The sequence below is a fragment of the Carlito syrichta genome, unplaced genomic scaffold, assembly GCF_000164805.1.
Source record: "Carlito syrichta isolate Samal-C Ts95f unplaced genomic scaffold, Tarsius_syrichta-2.0.1 Scaffold308892, whole genome shotgun sequence".
In the NCBI taxonomy this organism is placed as follows: domain Eukaryota; kingdom Metazoa; phylum Chordata; class Mammalia; order Primates; family Tarsiidae; genus Carlito; species Carlito syrichta.
Window position 1 is genome coordinate 40,308 of NW_007252988.1, and position 20,787 is coordinate 61,094.

At 44.9% G+C, this 20,787-nt stretch overlaps 4 protein-coding genes across 4 annotated transcripts; all 4 read right to left on the reverse strand.

The window, feature by feature from the left end:
* Positions 1 to 1,211: 1,211 nt before the first annotated feature.
* Positions 1,212 to 3,917, reverse strand: LOC103268759 (protocadherin gamma-A4). Its single transcript, XM_008066355.1, has one exon. The coding sequence runs from the start codon at positions 3,741 to 3,743 to the stop codon at positions 1,278 to 1,280; it is 2,466 nt and encodes an 821-aa protein (XP_008064546.1). The 5' UTR covers positions 3,744 to 3,917; the 3' UTR covers positions 1,212 to 1,277.
* A 2,327-nt stretch (positions 3,918 to 6,244) lies between these two features.
* Positions 6,245 to 8,809, reverse strand: LOC103268768 (protocadherin gamma-B1). The gene has a single exon (XM_008066365.2). It carries the CDS (start codon positions 8,645 to 8,647, stop codon positions 6,245 to 6,247), a length of 2,403 nt encoding a protein of 800 aa, XP_008064556.1. The 5' UTR covers positions 8,648 to 8,809.
* Positions 8,810 to 11,454: 2,645 nt separating this feature from the next.
* On the reverse strand, positions 11,455 to 14,176 carry LOC110596401 (protocadherin gamma-A3-like). The gene has a single exon (XM_021716737.1). It carries the CDS (start codon positions 13,978 to 13,980, stop codon positions 11,455 to 11,457), a length of 2,526 nt encoding a protein of 841 aa, XP_021572412.1. The 5' UTR covers positions 13,981 to 14,176.
* A 2,676-nt stretch (positions 14,177 to 16,852) lies between these two features.
* On the reverse strand, positions 16,853 to 19,606 carry LOC103268761 (protocadherin gamma-A2-like). Its single transcript, XM_008066357.2, has one exon. It carries the CDS (start codon positions 19,388 to 19,390, stop codon positions 16,919 to 16,921), a length of 2,472 nt encoding a protein of 823 aa, XP_008064548.1. The 5' UTR covers positions 19,391 to 19,606; the 3' UTR covers positions 16,853 to 16,918.
* Positions 19,607 to 20,787: the final 1,181 nt, after the last annotated feature.

A 20,787-nucleotide genomic window follows, 5' to 3' on the forward strand; every position in this document is an offset into this window, starting at 1 on the left:
GAGCCATATTCTGCAATCTATTGCCACAACTTCCAGTTTTCAAAATACACTAATTTGTGTAGCCATATGCATTCGTTAATCCTGAATTAACTAACAGAACAAAATGAAGAAACGGAGGAAAAAAGGTTGCATTTACCTTACAAATAAAATATTTCCCCTCATATAAAATTATCCCAGAACCACACAGTGACAGAGCTATCTGAGAGCAATTTGTAGAAACAGGAATAAGGTCAACTTACTAAGTAGTATGAATCATATCAGTTCAGAATTCAAGTTACCCAATCTTTGTAAGGGGCTCGCGTGATGAAGAAAGGGAAGACTCTAGAGTTTATGTTTTCCTTAGAAATCAAGAAGGTTTCAAAAGTGAAGTCATGATAGGCAATTTTTAAATTATTAAAATTACTCCTGCAAGCTACTTAAATATAAGTGAAATATACTGGGCAATATTTCTGATAAGTATAGTCCACTGAGAAAATATCCTATTAGGGTTATACCTGGCTGGGCTCAGTGGCTCAGCCTGTAATCCTAGTACTTTGGGAGGCTGAGGTGAGTGGATTGTCTGAGCCCACGGGTTCGAGACCAGCTAGCGCAACTTGGCGAGACCTTGTCTCTATAATAAACCAAAAATTAGCTGGGCGTGGTAGCGTGTGCCTGTAGTTCCAGCTACTTGGAAGGCTGAAGCTGAAGGATCGCTGGAGCCCAGCAGGTCAACAGTGGAGTGGCCGCGAGTGTGCCACTGCACTCTAACCTAGGCGATGGAGTGCGACTCTATCTCAAAAAAAAAAAAAAAAAAGTTATACCTAAAAGTTAAATTCATGTATTTCCAGTACTCTCCAATTGACAGTGTCTAATATTCATTGAAAATAATTTTTCAAGGAAAGATAACTTCAAGCAAAGCAAGGTAGAGTATAAAAAGAGAAAAATTGAAAACCCCCAGTCCAGATTCAACAAAACTTCATGAGAAAGAATGCTGTAAATATTCATTTACATAATTGTCCTCTATTTTACAGGTCTCAGCTATCTTTTCAGTAACATCTAATGGAAAATGACATTTAAAGAAGCGAGGTGGTTTATAGGTATAAAATTAGGAAATTCTGACTGAAACTACTACTGAATGAAGACCCAAAGAATAGATAATAAACAATGGTTTTGTAAACATTATTGATCATTATTGAAGGATCATTTGGCCCTCCCTTTTAAGGCAATAAAACATTAAAAGTACCTTTATTTGATATATTACATCTCATATAATTGGAGACATTTACACAGCTCTGTGTCTATATTTCAATGTGGTAAGATGTATTATAAGATTGACTCACCTGAAGAAGATTAGAATCTCCTTTTGTTTCGAGTAAATCCTGAGTTATAAGGAGAGGCTCGCTTTTCTCACAGCTCTCCTGGCTGATGAGTGTGTCCGCGTAGTTGGGCTGGGGGAAGATCAGGTGGCTCTTGCGCGAGTCTGCGGTGAGGGAGACCTCGTGGGAATAGGTCTGCAGAAAAGCCCGCATCCCGTCCACACCCACAAAGTGTGAGGCGGGCACACCTGCCAACCTGCCTCTCGAAGACTGGAGCAGGTGCGACGAGTGCCAGCGGCGCAGCCTGAGTGCCAGCATCACAATAACAAAGGCCAGAAAGACACAGGACACAACAGCCACTGCCACCACAAGATAGAGTGTGAGGCCTGAGTCATTCGGGTCTGCTGAAGGCTTGAGGCTGCCCAGGTCAGCTAGAACCTCAGGAATACTGTCGGCCACAGCCACGGTGAGTGTGACAGTGGCCGAGAGAGGGGGCTGGCCGTGGTCCTGGACGGCCACCACAAGACTCTGCTTGAGCAAGTCTCTGTCTAGCAGGGCTCGTGCAGTGCGCACCTCACCTGTGTGCAGCCCCACCGTGAAGAGCCCAGGCTCGCTGGCCTTGAGCAGGCGGTAGGACAGCCAGGCATTCTGGCCTGAGTCCTTGTCCACTGCCACCACCTTGGTCACCAGGTAGCCAGGCTCTGCAGAGCGGGGAGCCAGCTCCACACCAGTGGAGCCATCTGTAGGGAGGGCGGGGTACAGGATCTCAGGTGCATTGTCATTTTGGTCCAGCACAAACAGGCTCAGTGACACATTGCTGCTGAGTGGAGGGTTCCCACTGTCACTGGCTGTCACCAGTAGCTGCAGGTCTCTAAACTGCTCATAGTCAAAGGAGCGCAGTGCATACAGGACGCCAGTGTTGGAGTTGATGGAGACATAGGAGGAGAGAGGCGCCCCCTGGAGGGTGTCCTCGGCCAGAGAGTAAGTGACTCGGGCGTTGTCCCCACTGTCAGGGTCTTGAGCAGTCATGGAAAAGATGGAGGCTCCTCTGGGATTGTTTTCCGGAATGTAGGTGGAGTAGGAGGTGTGAAGAAAGGTGGGTGGGTTGTCGTTGATGTCCAACACCTGCAAGGAAATATGAGTTTCTGTAGACAGGGGTGGAGCTCCCTGGTCAGTGGCAGTTACTGTGATGTTATATTCTGAGATGTCTTCTCTGTCCAGAGTTCTGTGTGTCAACAACCGATAATAATTTCCATAGGTCTTTTCAAGTGCAAATGGCAGATTATCTGGAATAGAACACATGACAAGGCCATTCTCTCCCGAATCACTGTCATGCACATTGAAAAGTGCAATTACTGTACCTGGGGAAGAAGTCTCTTGGATTGAGCTGGTGAGAGATGTAACTGTGACTTCTGGAGCATTGTCATTTACATCCAAAACTGTCACCAGTACCTTGCTTCTGGCTCGAAGTCCGGGTCCGTCGTGGGCTTCCACATCTATGTCATAGAATCCAGACTCCTCATAATCTAGATCCCCTGATGTCGTTATGTCCCCAGTCAGAGGATTCAATTGGAATAGCTGGGATATTTTATCTCTTACTTTCCGGAAAGAATATGTCACTTCTCCATTGGCTCCTTCATCTGGATCAGTGGCTTTTACCGTGAGCAGCCGGGTGCCCACAGGCACATTCTCTCGAACACTTACGTGGTACTCGGCCTGAGAGAATACAGGAGCATTATCATTGGTATCCATAAGTGTTATGTGAATCTTGGCAGTGCCAGAGCGAACCGGGTCGCCTCCGTCGAAGGCGGTGAGGACCAGGTGGTGAACCGCCTCTTCTTCGCGATCTAAGGCGCGCTCCAGCACCAACTCCGGATACTGAATTCCGTCGGCTCCACTTTGCACGTCCAGGGAGAAGTGACCATTAGGACTGAGTTTATAACCCTGCAGGGAATTTACACCTACATCCGGATCAAAAGCTTCAGGAAGGGGAAATCTTGTCCCAGGATTTTCACTTTCAGCAACTTTTATTTCCCTCTGTTCAGTCCCAAACGTGGGCGCGTTATCATTAATATCAATTATTTCCACTTCTACTCCAAAAATCTTTACTTTGTCCTCTAGGAGAAGCTCCAGGTTTGCCACACACTTGGGGGATCTGTCACAGAGCTCCTCCCGGTCTATCCTGCCCGCGGTGACCAAGCTGCCGCCTCGCGGGTTCAGAGCGAAAAGCTGCGTCCTACCTCTGGAGACGATGCGGACTCCGCGCTCCGCCAGCTCCCGGGGCTCCAGTCCCAGGTCCTCGGCGATGTTGCCCACCAAGGAGCCTTTCTCCAACTCCTCCGGCACCGAGTAGTGGATCTGTTCAGCCCGGATTTCCCACAGGGACGCCAGGAGAAGGCCGATCTGGACCAGCCGGCTGCACCCTGGGCGATGAGAAGGAGCCGCCATTGCAGCCCCGCAGCGTAATAACCCTCGCTTCGTTTTCCCTCAGTGGAGGTTGAAGATCCCTAGGACCTTCCGGGTGCAAGATAAAGTACTTTCACCGCTGGAGGTCGGAGCTCTCGGGCGTCCAGGCTGACGCTTTTGTAAAGCCCCAGAACCAGTGCTTTGTGCTGCAGAAATCTTGTGGTTCGAATTAGATTTGTTTTTCCCCCCGATTGGTGAACAGCGACACCCAGAGTCCTAGACTGTTACTGCAATTTTTCTTAGTAAATAAAGTATCACCTTTATTCACCTTTTCCATTTCTAATCCTATTTCTCTCAAGAGTACAAAAGTTAGATTCCTGTTATTGATTTGCAATGGAAAATACAAGAATGAGTCAATACTTCTTGTACAATAAATTATATAAGGTTATTTATTTTCTCAGAGAAAATAATATGACGATTTTTTTTGGCTAAGAATGTTTTCTACTTTCAGTTTTTACATTGTACATTCCCACAGCCCATTCTCAGTAAAGTGTGTCATGTGAGGAACATATTTATCCCTTCTAAAAACAAGGGTGGCCTTGAGGAACAGAGGAAACAGGTGAAAAGATAGTAGAACGGGAGCTTGGTGGTCAGGCTTTAGTCTCAACATATGTAGAAACACAATTTCCTCACATGTGTTGACCCTTTAGTGCCTGAGGCAACTTTTTAATTTTCTTGCAAGAAAATACCTATGTTAAAGAGACAGTCATAACCCTGTGCAAATGGGCTTGACAAATATGATGAAAGCTTTGGAGAGAGACTTTGTTGATTAATTTTGCATACAGTAGGTTCCAGACCACAAGCTATGCCTGTGCCTATCTTATTCACAGTGTGTTCTCAATCTGCAGAACAGCGCCTTTCAAGAGTGCTGTTCCAACGTCTCATGAATGAGTTAACAATGCAAATACAAAGCCTAGAACAATAAATAAATAACTGACTTTAAAAATAAACAGAAAAGTTAGACTGAAGCACAGTAGAAAGCAAGGTTGTTTTTTTTTCACATAAGACACATCTGATATAATTTTACCAGTATTTCTGTTTACTTTAACTTTGATTTCAGAAATAAAATGACATGTTTTAGTAGTTATATGTTCATTACCATGTACCACAGTTTTCTTTCTTTCTTTCTTTCTTTCTTTTTAGAAAGCAGGATTTATTGAGAGGACAGAAAAGCTCCCACAGAGGGAGGGGACCCGAGGGAGTTACCCTTACCACATCTTTCTTATTCAGGAATACTTGGAGTAATTTACTAGCCTGAGAAAATTTGAGATAAAGCAGTAAGTTGTCAGTTCTTCAGATTATTCCTCACTTAATAAGCATCTAGAAATGACTCATACAAAAGTTTATTAACTATACAGAATTTTAAAATCTTGAGACTATGAGAGAATAAAGGTGTTTCCCACAATCCTCAAAGGCTCACAAATTACTTTAGATTAATGTAATAAAATGACATGCTTTGTAAACAAATTTCACAATGAGCATTAAAAAAACTAAAAAAATTTGTAGAGTTAATTCACTTCTCAGAAACCTACTTGAAAGAAACAATAATATAAAAAATGCTTTATAAACAAAAATGTTCATTATATTCCTTATTATAATAGGGACAAAGCAGACAAATAAATTATTAAGTAATGGTTAGGGAAATTAAGAAACATTCTTGAGTGAAATTATGAGGTGGGAATAATATTGAGCCAAAGTTAGTCATGCAAATGTGAAATTTGACAATGTTAGCTACTTGTGACAAGACAAATAAGTGTTAAGAGTCTTAATTTTTGGAAAACTGTGATAAATATACAGGTTGCTAAAAAAGTAAACAACTGGGCCAAGCGCAGTGACTCAAGCCTGTAATTCCAGCACTTTGGAAGGCAGGGGTGAGAGGATTGCCTGAGTTCAGGGGGTTGAGATAAATCAAAATATTAGCCGGGCATAGTGGCACATGCCTGTGGTTCCAGTTACTTGGAAGACTGAAGCGGAAGGATCACCTGAGCCCAGCAGGTTGAGGCTGTAGTGGCTGTGAGGTGCCACTGCACTCCAGCCTGGGCAACAGAGTTAGATTCTGACTAAATAAATAAACAAATAATAAATAAATAAAAAGTAAAGAACTAGAAAGTGATTTATGAAGATGAACATTAACTTCTGCAAGAAGAAATGTCAGTACATTTATAAAAAGCTAAGAATAAGATGACTTGAAAAAAGAGTATTACATATCAACTAAGAAAGGGCACGGCTATTACGAAAGTTGGTAACATCCAGGAAACAAGTCTTCTTCTTTTTGTTTTTAACCAAGATTCACCAACCATACAGAAATGCCAGCAGTAAAGATGGAAAATTAATAATCCTGTAATTGCCAAGATTACCGAGCAATTAAGGAGCCACACTCCACCCACCCAACACATGCCCCCCACTAGATACCATCACTGTAACAATGAAACACGACCAAAGTTAATTATGCACGAATAAGATGCAAATATAACATAGAAAATTTAAATGCGCTTGTAGAAACTCACGTGAGAGGAAAAAGAAGTGTCACACGCCATTTGGGGATCCTCATTACTGGAAAATACAGCCATAGAAGGATCATCACACAGTAGATCCTGAGGGGGAGTCATTTCTGGCGTCAGGTTGAGAAAATTAAACTCTGTCTTTGCAGAATGAGAGGCAACGCAAAGACAGTGGGAGTAGGGCAAAGTGAGGTCGCTGTGGTTGGGGGGACGTCCAGGTTCAGACTTGGAGCAGAAACCAGGCTGAAAGCAGCCTTCAGCGTTGAGGCCTGAAGAGTGTCTCAGGCGCAGGGCAATGGCCAGAATCACGGCGAGGAGGAAGAGCACAGAGATCAAGGCCAAGGCCACCACCAGGTAAAACTGCAGCTCCGCTTGCGGGTCAGAGGGTGCGGGGTGGTCGTCAAGGTCAGGCTGTATCTCTTGTAAGCTATCCGCAAAGATTAGGTGCAGCGTGGCGGTGGCCGAGAGGGGCGGCTGTCCTCCGTCACGCACCGCGACCAGCAGGCGCTGACGGGCCGCGTCCCTGTCGCCCAAAGCGCGCGCCGTGCGCACCTCGCCCGTGCGCAGCCCCAGGCTGAAGAGCCCGGGCTCGCTGGCCTGCAGCACGTGGTAGGACAGCCAGGCGTTGTGTCCCGAGTCGGCGTCCACCGCCACCACCTTGGTGACCAGGTAGCCGGGCTTCGCGGCGCGCGGCACCGTGTCGAAGAGCGCGGAGCCGTCGGGCCCCAGCGCGGGGTACAGCACGCGCGGCGCGTTGTCGTTGCGGTCGCCCACCAGCACGCGCAGGCTCACGTTGGCGCCCAGCGCGGGCGAGCCCTGGTCGCGGGCCTGCAGCGTCAGCTCGAAGGCGCGCAGCTGCTCGTGGTCGAAGGCGCGCTGCGCGAACACCACGCCGCTCTGCGCGCTCACCGACACGTAGGACGACAGCGCCCGCGGCTCCAGGTCGCTGGCCACGATCGAGTAGGAGACAAGGCCGTTGGGTCCCAAATCCGGGTCCGAGGCGCTGACCTGCGCAATGGAGGCGCCAGGTGGGTTGTTTTCTGGCACGTGGACCATGTAGGAGGCCTGGTGGAAAACAGGAGCGTTGTCATTGACGTCGGAAATGTGTAGGGTGACACTTGTCCTTGAAGAAAGGGGCGGCTTGCCCCGGTCTGTGGCTGTGATGGTGACGTTGTAGTCTGCAGTCTGCTCCCGGTTTAGGGCCCTGTCAATCACTAGTTTGTAATAATTCTTGGAGGTGGATGCTAACTTGAAGGGAACGTCTTCCTGAATATGGCAGGTTACTACACCATTTTGCCCAGAATCCTGGTCTCGCACTTTTATGAGAGCTATCACAGTTCCAACGTCAGAGTCCTCTGAAATCTGGTTAGAAAAGGATACAAATGTCACCTCTGGGGCATTGTCATTCTCATCAACGATTTCAATCTGAACATTACAGTGAGCTGTGTGCACCCCTCCATCCTTGGCTTCCACACCCAACACATATCTACTAGTCTCTTCAAAGTCCAATATACCATTGGTTGTGATATCGCCAGTATTTGGATTGAGATTGAAGAGGCTGGTACTTGGAGAATTGAGAAAGGCATAAGTGAGCTCTGCGTTAATGCCCTCGTCCTGGTCTGTGGCCATCACTCGCAGCACGGAGGTTTCCCGGGGCACGTTTTCTTGGAGGCTAACCCTGTATACGTCCTGGCTGAACACCGGGGCATTATCGTTGGCGTCAGTGACTTGGATCCAGACCTGGGTGGTGCCGCTTAGAGGCGGGTTGCCTCCGTCCAGGGCAGTCAGGATTAAGCGATGGGAGCTCTGACGTTCTCTGTCTAGAGGTTTTTCCAGCAGTAATTCCGGGTATTTACTTCCATCTGCACTTTCCTTCGTTGACAGAGAGAAGTGTTGGTTGGGGTTAACGGTGTATGTCTTCAGTGAGTTACTTTCTACATCTGCATCTTGTGCGGAGTCCAGAGGGAATTTCACCCCTGGTAAGGCTGACTCACAAATCTCTAAATCGATGCCTTTTGCAACGAAATATGGTGCGTTGTCATTAATATCTTGAATTGCAACAATCACGTGGAAAACATTCATTGGATTTTCAGCCACCATTTCGAATTCTAGCGCGCACTCAGATTTCCTGCCGCAGATCTTCTCTCGATCTATCCTTCCGCTTACTAACAAATCCCCACTCTCCGCACTAATGTTGAAATAATCCTCTGCACTAACCCGCAGTTTTCGAGCTGGCAACTCCTGGACACTGAGCCCCAGATCCTTGGCGAGGTTCCCCACCAGTGAGCCCTTGGCCAGCTCCTCCGGAATAGTGTATTGGATCTGCTGCGAGATGGCTCCACAGAGCAAAGACAGCAGGAAAGGAAACGGTACCTGACTTTTCATCGTTTCAGCTCCTTTGGCGCGCCGCCGCGTTCCACGAACTCTCTGGAAAGCTTCTCTTCAAAGTTTCTCTGGGATGTTTTAAAATATCAGTGACAGCACCCTGGACTTTTGTGATTTGAGGGTAGACTTATTTGTTAAGCGCTTGAGGGTGCACAGGGACGGCGTCTGCCCTGTGATGTGAGCCGGACAAAGCAGGAAAGCACCCTGCCTGCCGCTCCCGCAGTACCGAGAACCCTTCTCTTCCCTTTGGTCGACAGCGGCGCCCGGAGGTTGTCTTGGAAAACTGCATATTGCCCAGCTATTTATTTCAAAGTGCAACATCTTGAATCTTGCTGAGAAGAATCAAATATTCATATTTTCCCTTCAACTTTGTTATTTTCTAGTTTGTCATCATATCCTAAGCATTGTCATCATTTTACATGCTTCTTTTTTAATCTTTAAAGAAATCCACAAGGCGTACGTTTTTTCCCCTCCAGTTTTGGGGGCAAAAAATATCTTCAGTGATTTCACTGTATTCATAAACTCTGGCATAACTGACATATTCAAATAAATGTATTTTTATCCATATTGTTTTAGTGAACTATAATCCTTAACTTTCTGTAAATTAATCGGAATAACTTGCCTTTTTTAGTACTTTAAATCTTTTCATATACACTTTATAAATTCATTAATACTTTTCAAAGATAGATCTTTGCAAAAAAGAGGCATCCAAGACCTTACAATTACATAATATATTGCTCTTCTATATAGAACATAGATAATCTTCCCAGTTACGTAAGGCAGAGTTTGATATTTTGTTAAGGGATCAATTTAGTGTTTGGGCACAGTACATGCTTTTATAAAGCTGAATCTTATGTTAGTCATATTTATTTTTATGAAACCGGTGCTTCTTTTTTACATGCAATACTCTATAATGCCAATTCTCAGTCCAGTCAACTAATACCATTAATGAGTCAAATGAGTTTGACCGATCACTGGTAAACCTTGAAGAGGTATTGAGAGTTCTTAGACACTGCCTTTTGGAATTTATCCTGTAAACTTTGAATTGGTCTTGGTGACTCAGACAAACAAATCCCTTTATTTGAAATGCACTGCCTAATTAGATGCCAACTAAACAATCATTCTACTGTTTTGCAGTGCTCACCCATACTCATACACCAATCTAAACAGCCTATTGTCTGTTTTCCCAAGGCACCCTTTCGATTTCCCTGCTTTGGGCCTCTATACTTTTCTTTTATTGTGAACTTTTCTTCCCTTTCTCTTGTAATGAATTCTTGCTCATCTTGCAGGAAAAAAATCATTTTTAGTGAAAATGAGGTGTCTGAGATCTTTCATTATCTGTACAAGTGGATTAAAATTGTACTGGTTTTGTATTCTCAGGGTATTTTATGGTACATATGTAGGCTATGTTTCATATGGAATTCTTAGATATGGAATTCTTTGAGCATCTAAATGTCACCTTGCATTAACCATTTAATTTTTTTTTCTAACAAGGAAAATACCATTAAGTTTTTAAAAAAAAACATATGTTTCTCCCTCTCTCTCTATATATATAGAAAAATTATATACATATATAAAAAACATATATTTTAATAATTTAAATAATAATACATAAAATACATATATATGATGTTTTTATAGACAGAGTCTTGCTATGTTGCCCAGGCTGGTCTTTAAGTCCTGGGCTCAAGAAAACCTCCCACTTCACTGGGATTATAAGCAGTGTCATCACTCCTGCCTATGTGCCTTTTGTATTATGTGATGTATTTGCTCATATGAATGAGACTACACCTTTCTCTGCTTACAATTATGGTGTTCTGGTCCTGTTGTCACACATATTTGAATGTGTCACTTCCTAACATATATAAGGAGAGATCTGTCACTTTGAGATATAATGAAGTATATTTTGGTTTAACTTTGAATGACTCTCTTATGTGACTTCATGAGTGAAAATAATTTCATAACTTTCAGAACTGGACAACAATTTCTGGCCCAAGAAAGATGCAGAACCTGACAGCAGAATGGACTCTTATTCCATTGTTGGAGTGGATGGTCTGGAGAGAGTGGATGGTATGGAGATGTCCTGCAGAGGCTGAGACACATTCCTCTAAATGTTTTAAAATATCCTTCTCAAAGAGCAAGAAATACAACTCCAATGCTTATGGCAATTTAGATAAATGAACTTTACACCTTCAAGCAAAATATTGAAATCAACGTGAACACACACACACACACACACGAACATACACTTTAGGCATACATAATAGGCACTATAAGTAAAACAATTTGACCAATCTTTTTCAATGTTTATGTCACTGAGATGAAAAGAGTGTCATCTGGTTTGGAAAAAGTCAAACATAACTTTATGGGAGCATAAAACATCTTACATGTATTTTTTATTTGTAAGTACCAGGATAGGTTATGTAGGTTGGAGTGACAAACTTCAAAGTACAGAGATTTAAAACTAAAAAGACTAAAATAAATAAAATAAAAAGGGCAACTTATCACAGGTATACAAATCAGTGTTGGGTCCACTATAGAGAATATCTCTCATCATAGTTACTCAGGGAGCCAGGCAGAAGGAATAGTCATAAGTTCAAATAGTAACTCAGAGATCTGGAAATTCTCACAATGCCAATTAGAGCTTCCTCCAGGAAGTGACACATGTTACTTCCACTCACAGTATATTATTGGTCAGAACTAGTTCCTAGGCCTACTCAGTCATGACCAGGCCAGGAAGTGCAGTCCTACCATATGTCCAGAAGGAATCTGAGACAGATATTTAGACAACAGGACTAATGACCATCTCATTGCTTTATTTCCCAAATACATGTGTGTTGAAGTGTCATAATAACCACACTGGAACAATTATTCTTTATGATATTCAAAGAAAGAAATAAACTCACCGGAACCAGCTTGGAGTCTCCTTTCATTTCAGGTAAATCTTGAGGTATCAGGAGAGGCTCGCTTTTCTCACAGCTCTCCTGGCTGATGAGCGTATCCGCATAGTTGGGCTGGGGGAAGAGCAGGTGACTCTTCCGCGAGTCCGCAGTGAGGGACACCTCGTGAGAATAGGTCTGCAGGAAGGCCCGCACCCCGTCCACGCCCACAAAGTGCGAGGCGGGCGGCACGCCCACCAACCCGCCTCCGGAAGCGTGGAGCAGGCGTGACTTGTGCCAGCGGCGCAGCCTGAGGGCCAGCAGCATGATGACAAAGGCCAGAAAGACACAGGAGACCGTGGCCACCGCCACCACGAGATACAGAGTGAGACCTGAATCGTCCAGATCTGCTGAAGGCTTGAGGCTGCCCAAGTCGGCCAGGATTTCAGGGATCCTGTCGGCCACGGCCACGGTGAGCGTGACGGTGGCCGAGAGAGGGGGCTGGCCGTGGTCCTGGACGGCCACCACGAGGCTCTGCTTGAGCGCGTCTCTGTCCAGCAGGGCCCGCGCCGTGCGCACCTCGCCCGTGTGCAGCCCCACCGCGAAGAGCCCGGGCTCGCTGGCCTTGAGCAGGCGGTAGGACAGCCAGGCGTTCTGGCCCGAGTCTCTGTCCACCGCCACCACCTTGGTCACCAGGTAGCCGGGCTCTGCGGAGCGGGGTGCCAGCTCTACACCTGTGGAGCCATCCGTAGGGAGGGTGGGGTACAGGATCTCGGGTGCATTGTCATTCTGGTCCAGCACGAACAGGCTTAGAGACACGTTGCAACTGAGCGGTGGATCCCCACTGTCGCTAGCCGTCACCAGTAGCTGCAGGTCTCTAAACTGCTCATAGTCGAAGGAGCGTAGTGCATATAGGACTCCAGTGTTGGAGTTGATGGAGACATAGGAGGAGAGAGGCGCCCCCTGGAGGGTGTCCTCGGTCAATGCATAAGTGATTAGGGCGTTGCTGTCGCTGTCTGGGTCCTGGGCAGTCACTGAGAAGATAGAGGCTCCTCTGGGATTGTTTTCAGGAATGTAGGTGGAGTAGGAGGCGTGAGAGAAGGCAGGTGCATTGTCATTAATGTCAGTCACGTGCAGGGTGATGTGAGTTTCCGTGGACAGTGGCGGACTTCCCCCGTCAGTGGCTCTCAAACTGATGTTATATTCTGACATCTGTTCACGGTCCAGGAATGTGGCTGTCACTAAGCGGTAATATTGGCCTATTGATTTTTCTAAACTAAATGGCAGATTTCCCAGGACAGAAACTGTAACCTGCCCATTCTCCCCAGAATCACGGTCATGTACGTTGATGAGAGCAATTTCACTACCAACGGCAGCATCTTCTGGGACTGAGCTCGTGAGAGAAGTGATTGCAATTTCTGGGGTGTTGTCATTCACATCCAGAACTGTGACTAGAATCTTGGCTCTCGAAAGGAGACCTGGTCCATCTTGGGCTTCAATTTTTATTTCATAGAACATAGTATCCTCGTAATCTAGACTTTTCAATATTGATACTTCTCCAGTCTCTGAGTTGAGGTCAAAAACCTGAGCGATTTTCCCGGGCATTTTATCTAGAACATAGGACACTTGGCCATTGAATCCCTGGTCAGGGTCGGTGGCATTCACTGAGAGCAGCCGGGTACTCACGGGCGCGTTCTCCCAAACACTTACACGGTACTCAGGCTGAGTAAACACTGGTGCGTTGTCGTTTGCATCCAGAACTATCACGTGGATGCGCAAGCTGCCAGAGTGGACAGGGTTGCCACCATCAGAGGCAACCAAGGCAAGTTCATGAATTTCCTTTTTTTCACGGTCGAGGGCCCGTTCCAACACCAGCTCTGGGTACTTGGACCCGTCAGAGACGCCATTCACAGCCAGAGAGAAGTAGTCATTGGGGCTGAGCTTGTAGTTCTGCAGGGAGTTCATGCCCACATCTGGATCAAAAGCAGTTTTAAGTGGAAATCGGGTTCCAGGAGCTGTCAGTTCACTAATTTTTATTTCCAGTTCCTCTGTTAGGAAATCAGGAGCATTATCATTAATATCTTTAATTTCTATTTCTACTTCAAAAATTTTCAATTTGTCCTCAATCAGGACGTTAAAGCTCACCAGACACCGCGCCCTCTGGGCGCAGAGCTCCTCCCGGTCTATCCTGCCCGCGGTGACCAAGCTGCCGCCTCGCGGGTTCAGAGCAAATAGCTGCATCCTACCTCGGGAGACGATGCGGACTCCGCGCTCCGCCAGCTCCCGGGGCTCCAGCCCCAGATCCTTGGAGATGTTGCCCACGAAGGAGCCTTTGTCCAGTTCCTCGGGCACCGAGTATCGGATCTGCCCGGATCCCGTGTCGCACAGCGTCCCCAGGAGCGCGCACAGCAGAGCCAGTCCTCCGCCGCTTCGGAACCTCAGGCAATCAGTCATTTCCTTTTCGGTGAATTATTTTCTCTGAATTCTGTTCCAATTTCCCACGACAGACTCCAGTGTTATTTTCTTAAGAAACTTAAGTCTTTCCTGGACCTAATTCATAGGTCACAGAGCCGGTTGACTTATGGGGTGAGCTTGTTTGTCGCCCCAGATCTTCCGAGTCTGCTGGTTCTTTGAGTTTTAGGAGCAAGGAAATGGTGGACTAAGTCTCCAGCTGCGTTTTTTCCTTCTTGAGTGGTCAACAGCGACGCCCAGAGGCCTAACCGTTTACTGTACCCTCTCAAACTATTATTTTTAAGTTACCCGACACCTGAAATCCTTTTTGTCAAAGGTAATAAGAATAGTGCTGATTCTGCATAATTGGATTGATGCATGTTAAACAGTGTAACTTCAAGTTATCTTTCTTGAGAATCCATGCACTAACCTCAATGCCCCCAATATTGCTTTAAACGTGGTGGAGTTACTCTTTTGAAATGTTCTGTTTAGGAAACACATAAAGAACTGACCCTGAGGACCAACACAGACCTGTTGAAAGCCATGATCACCACTTGCTCTTCAACGACTAAACTTAAACAAGCATTTGTCCTTGTCCTTGATACTACAGGTATCAACATTATTTGATAATGCCCATATTTATTTGAAAATGCCCGTATTTCCCTCTCTGTATGTTCAGCTCTTTAAGAGTTTATACAAGGCTGGGTGCAGTGGCTCAAGCCTATAATCCTAGCACTTTGGGAGGCTGAGGTGAGTGGATTGCCCAAGTCTGTGGGTTCGAGACCAGTATGGGCAACATGGTGAGACCTCGTCTGTACAATAAAAATCAAAAAATTAGCTGGGTGTAAGTAGCATGAGCCTGTAGTTCTGGCTACTTGTAAGGGTGAGGTGGAAGGATCGCTGGAGCCCAGCAGGTTGATGCTGGGGTGGCCATGAGTGTGCCACTGCACTCCAGCGTGGGCGATAGAGTGGGACTACAACTCAAAAAAAAAAAAAAGTTTAGACAAGAAAGAAGAAAAAACAGAAACACATAGAAATATCAGCCACATTTATAGGTTATAGTTCTTGAAGTTTGTCGTAGATAGCTTGATTTCTTAGTTTCAGTATTTGATGTGTTATTTAATATTCATTAAACAAACACAATTGAATTAGACAATATGTTTGAGGATTTAGGGTGAACAATATAGACACAACCACGTCTTCATAGAGTTGATAAAGATAAAAGAGTGAACAGGGAATTATGGTGTATTGAGATAACTAGCATAATGGGAGAAGCCAAGGGACATGGGAAGGCCTTCAATCAAGCCTTTGGAGGATTGTAAAGGCTTTCCCAGGAAGCATGAGAGGAGTGAATCAGGGAAAAGGCCTGGATATGAGAGAGAACAGCATGACAATGTCGAGATGTGAGAGAAAAATCACAGACTTCCAGGTCACTGAAAGAAGTTCACTTTGTCTAAATTTAACTATAAGGATGCTTCTTAAAATGCACAACTGAAACCAGTAGACATAAACTTCTGTTTTATGTTCCAAAATCCCTTTCCCTGTATGAAATATAAATACATCTCACTTATCATCCCAATCATGACGCATTACATATCCATGTGTAAGGCATTTATTTTGTAGGTTACTATGCACACTGAGAGGAGATCTGTCTTTAGCTTCCCTCCATTTATACCTTATTATTTACTTACAAGTAAAGACATTATGACCTATTATTCCTCAGTAAGTTCCAATTTTACTTCACAGAGAACTATGAAATAGTAATACCCACAATGAAATATATTGTTTCACACAAATTTTCCCTTATCAGAGTCCCTTAAATATAATAAAGAATTGCAACCCTTTGAGACACATGATACCATTAAATACAAGGCCCAAGTAGTATATGACTACTCCCAAATAAAAATTTTTAAATATCTTTATTACATAGAATATTAGCATGTTTATTGTTCTCTATTACTAAATACATAACCAACATACTAAAACTCAACATGAAAAGAGAAAAACTGGTATGGGGGAACTGGGGTTGGGTGAGTAATGAACACTTTAAGCAGCTGCCATGAGTAGGAAACCTTGGGAAGAGAGATGTATAAAGAGGATCTTTAGGGGCAATTGTATAACATGGTCTCTGAATCCCTTGTTTCTTTTATTTAAGCTAAGTTATGTTGAGTACATATATTATTTTAAAATATAAAAACGCAACATGGTTTCCAGATATGAAAAAAAAAAGAGAAAAGAAACCCATTTACTATTAATATTATTCTACCAATAGGTTATAGAACATATGAGCACTTCTTCAAGGAACACAAGCTTAAAGGCTAATGTGATTTTTAACTAAGCAGAGATACCATGACATACTTTCCTGAAACACTGTGAAGAGTGTATATTTCTAAACTTCCATCTTTTTAATAGAGGAGGGCATGCAAATTAAGGAAAACAAAGAATTTCACTGCTGAACTGAGGGTAATTTGTTAAGACTGAGTGAAAAAAAATAAAAAAACCTAACCAACTAAGGTGCTTCACTATTCATATACAGATTCAAATATAAAACAAGAGCCTATATTTTAAAAGAGGAAGGGAATCGAGTAAACATAAACTCCAACCTTCATGTTTTTAAGAAAGAAAAAATTGTTGAACCAGGTAGATGAGACGATTTGCCGAGGGGTGATGAAGAAAGTACGAGAAGCAAGATACTTGCTACTGATGCAGCGATCTTTTGATAATCTAAATAGTATATCTTGACCCATCTACTCCTAATTTATATTCATTATACAATGATTCTAGCCCCTCCTCCCTCTTACAGTCTGTGAACACTTAGACCTACCTAGAAATAAGTCCTCAAGATTAATTTTCTAAAACTTAACTATATCCTCAAGGAAACATATGGGGAATAAAATAGATAGTAAACAGTGGAGGCAATTAAATAAATAGGTAAATTTATTTATTTTAGCAAACTAGCTAATAAGTATATTGTGAAAAAACAGATTACCTGAGAAAATGTTTCTTCTCTTTCGCCTTCGAGTAGAGATTGAGGTGCTGATAGAAAATCCTTTTTCTCACAGCTTTCCTGGCTGATGAGTGTATCTGCGTAGTTGGGCTGGGGAAATATCAGGTGACTCTTTCTCGAGTCCGAAGTGAGGGACACCTCATGGGAATAGGTCTGCAGGAAGGCCTGCACCCCACTCACTCCCACAAAGTGTGAGGTGGGCACGTGTGCCAACTCACCTCGAGAAGCCTGGAGCAGGCGTGACTTGTGCCAGCGCCGAAGTCTGAGGGTCAGCAGCATGATGACAAAGGCAAGGAAGACACAGGAGATAGTAGCCACTGCCACCACCAAGTAGAGCGTGAGGTCCGAATCATCAGGGTTAGCTAGGGATCTGGTGCTGCTCAGGTCGGCCAGGACCTCAGGGATACTGTCAGCCATGGCCACAGTGAGTGTGACGGTGGCCGAGAGAGGGGGCTGGCCATGGTCCTGCACGGCCACCACAAGGCTCTGCTTGAGTGCATCTCTGTCCAGCAGGGTCTGTGCCGTGCGTACCTCGCCTGTGTGCAGCCCCACTGTGAAGAGCCTGGGTTCGCTGGCCTTGAGCAGGCGGTAGGATAGCCAGGCATTCTGGCCTGAGTCTCTGTCCACTGCCACCACCTTGGTCACCAGGTAGCCAGGCTCTGCAGAGCGGGGCGCCAGCTCCATGCCTGTGGAACCATCAGTGGGCAGGGTGGGGTACAGGATCTCAGGTGCATTGTCATTCTGATCCAGCACGAACAGGCTTAATGATACATTGCTACTGAGTGGGGGACTCCCGCTGTCCTGTGCTGTTACCCACAGTTGCAAGTCTTGGAATTGCTCATAATCAAAGGAGCGTAGTGCGTAGAGGACCCCAGTGTCAGAGTTGATGGAGATGTATGAAGATAGGGGCACCCCTTGAACGGTGTCTTCTATGAGAGAGTAAGTCACATGAGCATTGTCGTCGCTGTCGGGGTCATGGGCCGTCAGTGAAAAGATGGGGGCACCTCTGGGGTTGTTTTCAGGAAAGTAGGCAGAGTAGGCTGTGTGGGGGAAAGAGGGTGGGTTGTCGTTGATGTCCGCCACCTGCAGCAGAACATGGGCATCCGTGGACAGGGAGGGGTTTCCTCCATCTTCTGCGGTTAGAGTGATGTTGTAAAAGGAAAACTGTTCCCTGTCAAGGGACCTGGTTGTAACCAATCGGCGGTAATTGTCCACTGACTTTTCTAACTTGAAAGGAAGATTTTCTGGGAGTGAACATGTGATAAATGCATTCTCCCCAGAGTCTCTATCGTGTACATTGAAAAGAGCAATTATGGTTCCTGGAGGAGAGTCTTCAGGAACTGAGCTAGTGGCAGATGTCAAGTCAAATTCTGGGGCGTTGTCATTCACATCCAGAACTGTGACGATAACCTTTGTTCTGGTCAGAAGGCCTGGACCATCCTGTGCTTCAACATCGATTTCATGGAATTTAGCATCCTCATAGTCTAGATTTTTTATGATTGTTATATCTCCAGTTGTCGACTTAAGCTCAAATACTTCTGAGGTTTCTCCAGGAGTTTTCTCTCGAAAATATGTCACTTGAGCGTTGTGTCCCTCATCTGCGTCAGTAGCGGTCACCGTGAGTATCCGGGTGCCTACGGGCATATTCTCTGGAACACTTACACGGTACTCGGGTTGTGTAAAAACAGGCGCGTTGTCGTTCACATCCAGGACCTTCACGCGAATGCGGGAGGTGCCAGACAGGACAGGATCACCCCCGTCGGAAGCCACGAGAACTAGGTGGTGCACAGCCTCTTCCTCGCGGTCCAGGGCGCGCTCCAGCACCAGCTCTGGGTACTTGTTCCCATCCACTCCGCTTCGCACATCCAGGGAGAAGTGGTCATTTGCGTTGAGTTCATACTTCTGAAGGGTGTTCTCGCCTACATCCGCATCATGCGCACTCTTAAGAGGAATCCGGAATCCTGGAGTAGTCGTTTCACTGACTTTTAGCTCCAGTTCCTCTACTCCAAAGCGAGGGGCATTATCGTTAATATCTGTTATTTCCACCTCTACTGAATAAATAGTCAATTTATCTTCCAGGAGTATATTAAAATGCAAAAGACACCGCGCGCTCTGAGCGCAGAGCTCCTCCCGGTCTATCCTGCTCGCGGTGACCAAGCTGCCTCCTCGCGGGTTCAGAGCAAATAGCTGTATCCTACCTCTGGAGACGATGCGGACTCCGCGCTCTGCCAGCTCCCGGGGCTCCAGCCCCAGGTCCTTGGCGATGTTGCCCACGAAGGAGCCTTTGTCGATCTCTTCTGGCACAGAGTAGCGAATCTGTCCGGCCCCGGCCTCCCACAGGGCCGACAAAAGAAGGCACAGCAGGACCAGCGTTCTGTTCTGGGGCAACCTTTGCAGAACCGCCATTTCCCTTCTGTCGCAGTTTTCTCCAAGTCAGTTTCCAGCATCCAATGCACGATTCCAATCTTTAATGTTCAGGGTTTGAAATGATCAGCACTCTCGGGACCCAGGACCCTGTGGCGAGAACTAGCGGGCTGCCAGACTGACTTTCTTTGCCTCCCGAAGCTTGCGGGCCAAATGCCCAGCCCTTTGTGTCATGGGAACCGTGTCGTTGGATTGGATGTCTCGCAGCCTTTCACTCCTTAGGTGGTCAACAGCGACGCTCAGAGGCCTAACTAATTTCTGCACCTATTCAGGCAAACCCAAGTTGTGAATGTTTGCCTTTGTTGGCTTTCGAGTTGCTTTAAAGAATCTTATAGCTCTAAGAAACCTTTGAGGTAGATCTTTCAAGGCAGGAATCTTTCTTCTAAGAATTAATAAGACTGGTGTAAATGTATGTGCCTTTGATAGTAGTTGCTAAGAAAGTATTATTGACTGCTCGAGGCATTAATTAATGCTGCTACTGCCCTTGTTCCAAACATCTTCCACCTCTTACTGTATACTCAAAGACAATAAGATCAATGAAAAACATTAGCTGCATTTTCTTCTGAGGTTATATATTTTGAATTTTTATGATTGACGGCTTAGCATTTTACTTTAAAATCTTTAAAAGTTAAAATTTAATTTTAATTATCTTCAAAGTTATTGAATCATTAGACATTTACTTGATGGGACCCACCTTGCTTGGTTGAGGCTGGAGATAGAAGTGGTGAGCCTGATGAACATGGAAGTGGACATAGGAAAGTAAAGAGTATTAGAAAGTATGATAAGTGCTATGATATCAGGTGGGAAATACTGGGCGATTGAGGAATACATAGGGAGGACATCCAGTTCTAGATTTGAGGGTCAGGAAAGAGTTCTCAAAGACATTATTGAAGCGAAATCTTAAAGGGTAGGATTGGATCAAAAAAGAGAATGGTGTAGTGTTCTAGAACCACAGAATAAATGCTTGAAAGTGAGAGGCAGCATGGAACATTGCAGAAAGTGCCGATGGGATCTATTGGATAAAGCTAGAGCAGGGTGGCTTTTTTGTTGTTGTTGCTGTTTGTTCGTTTGACCACATTATCAATTAGTCATGCAAAGTTGTTTGAGATTTCCAAGTCCTTTTTCTGATATTCAGTGCTGACTAAGAGTGCAAATACAATACAGTGAATGTCTTCTTACTCTTGTTTCATTTTTATGTACTTATGTACAAAACGTTTATTTTAAAAATAAAGTTTGAAATACTTCAAATATACAGGCAAGTACAGAAAACAATATAACCAAATTCTGTGTATATGCCATTTGACTTTATCAGATTTTAACATGTTGCCAGATTTAAATGAGTTCAGTTTTGTTTTTTTTTTAATTGGAGTCTCACTCTG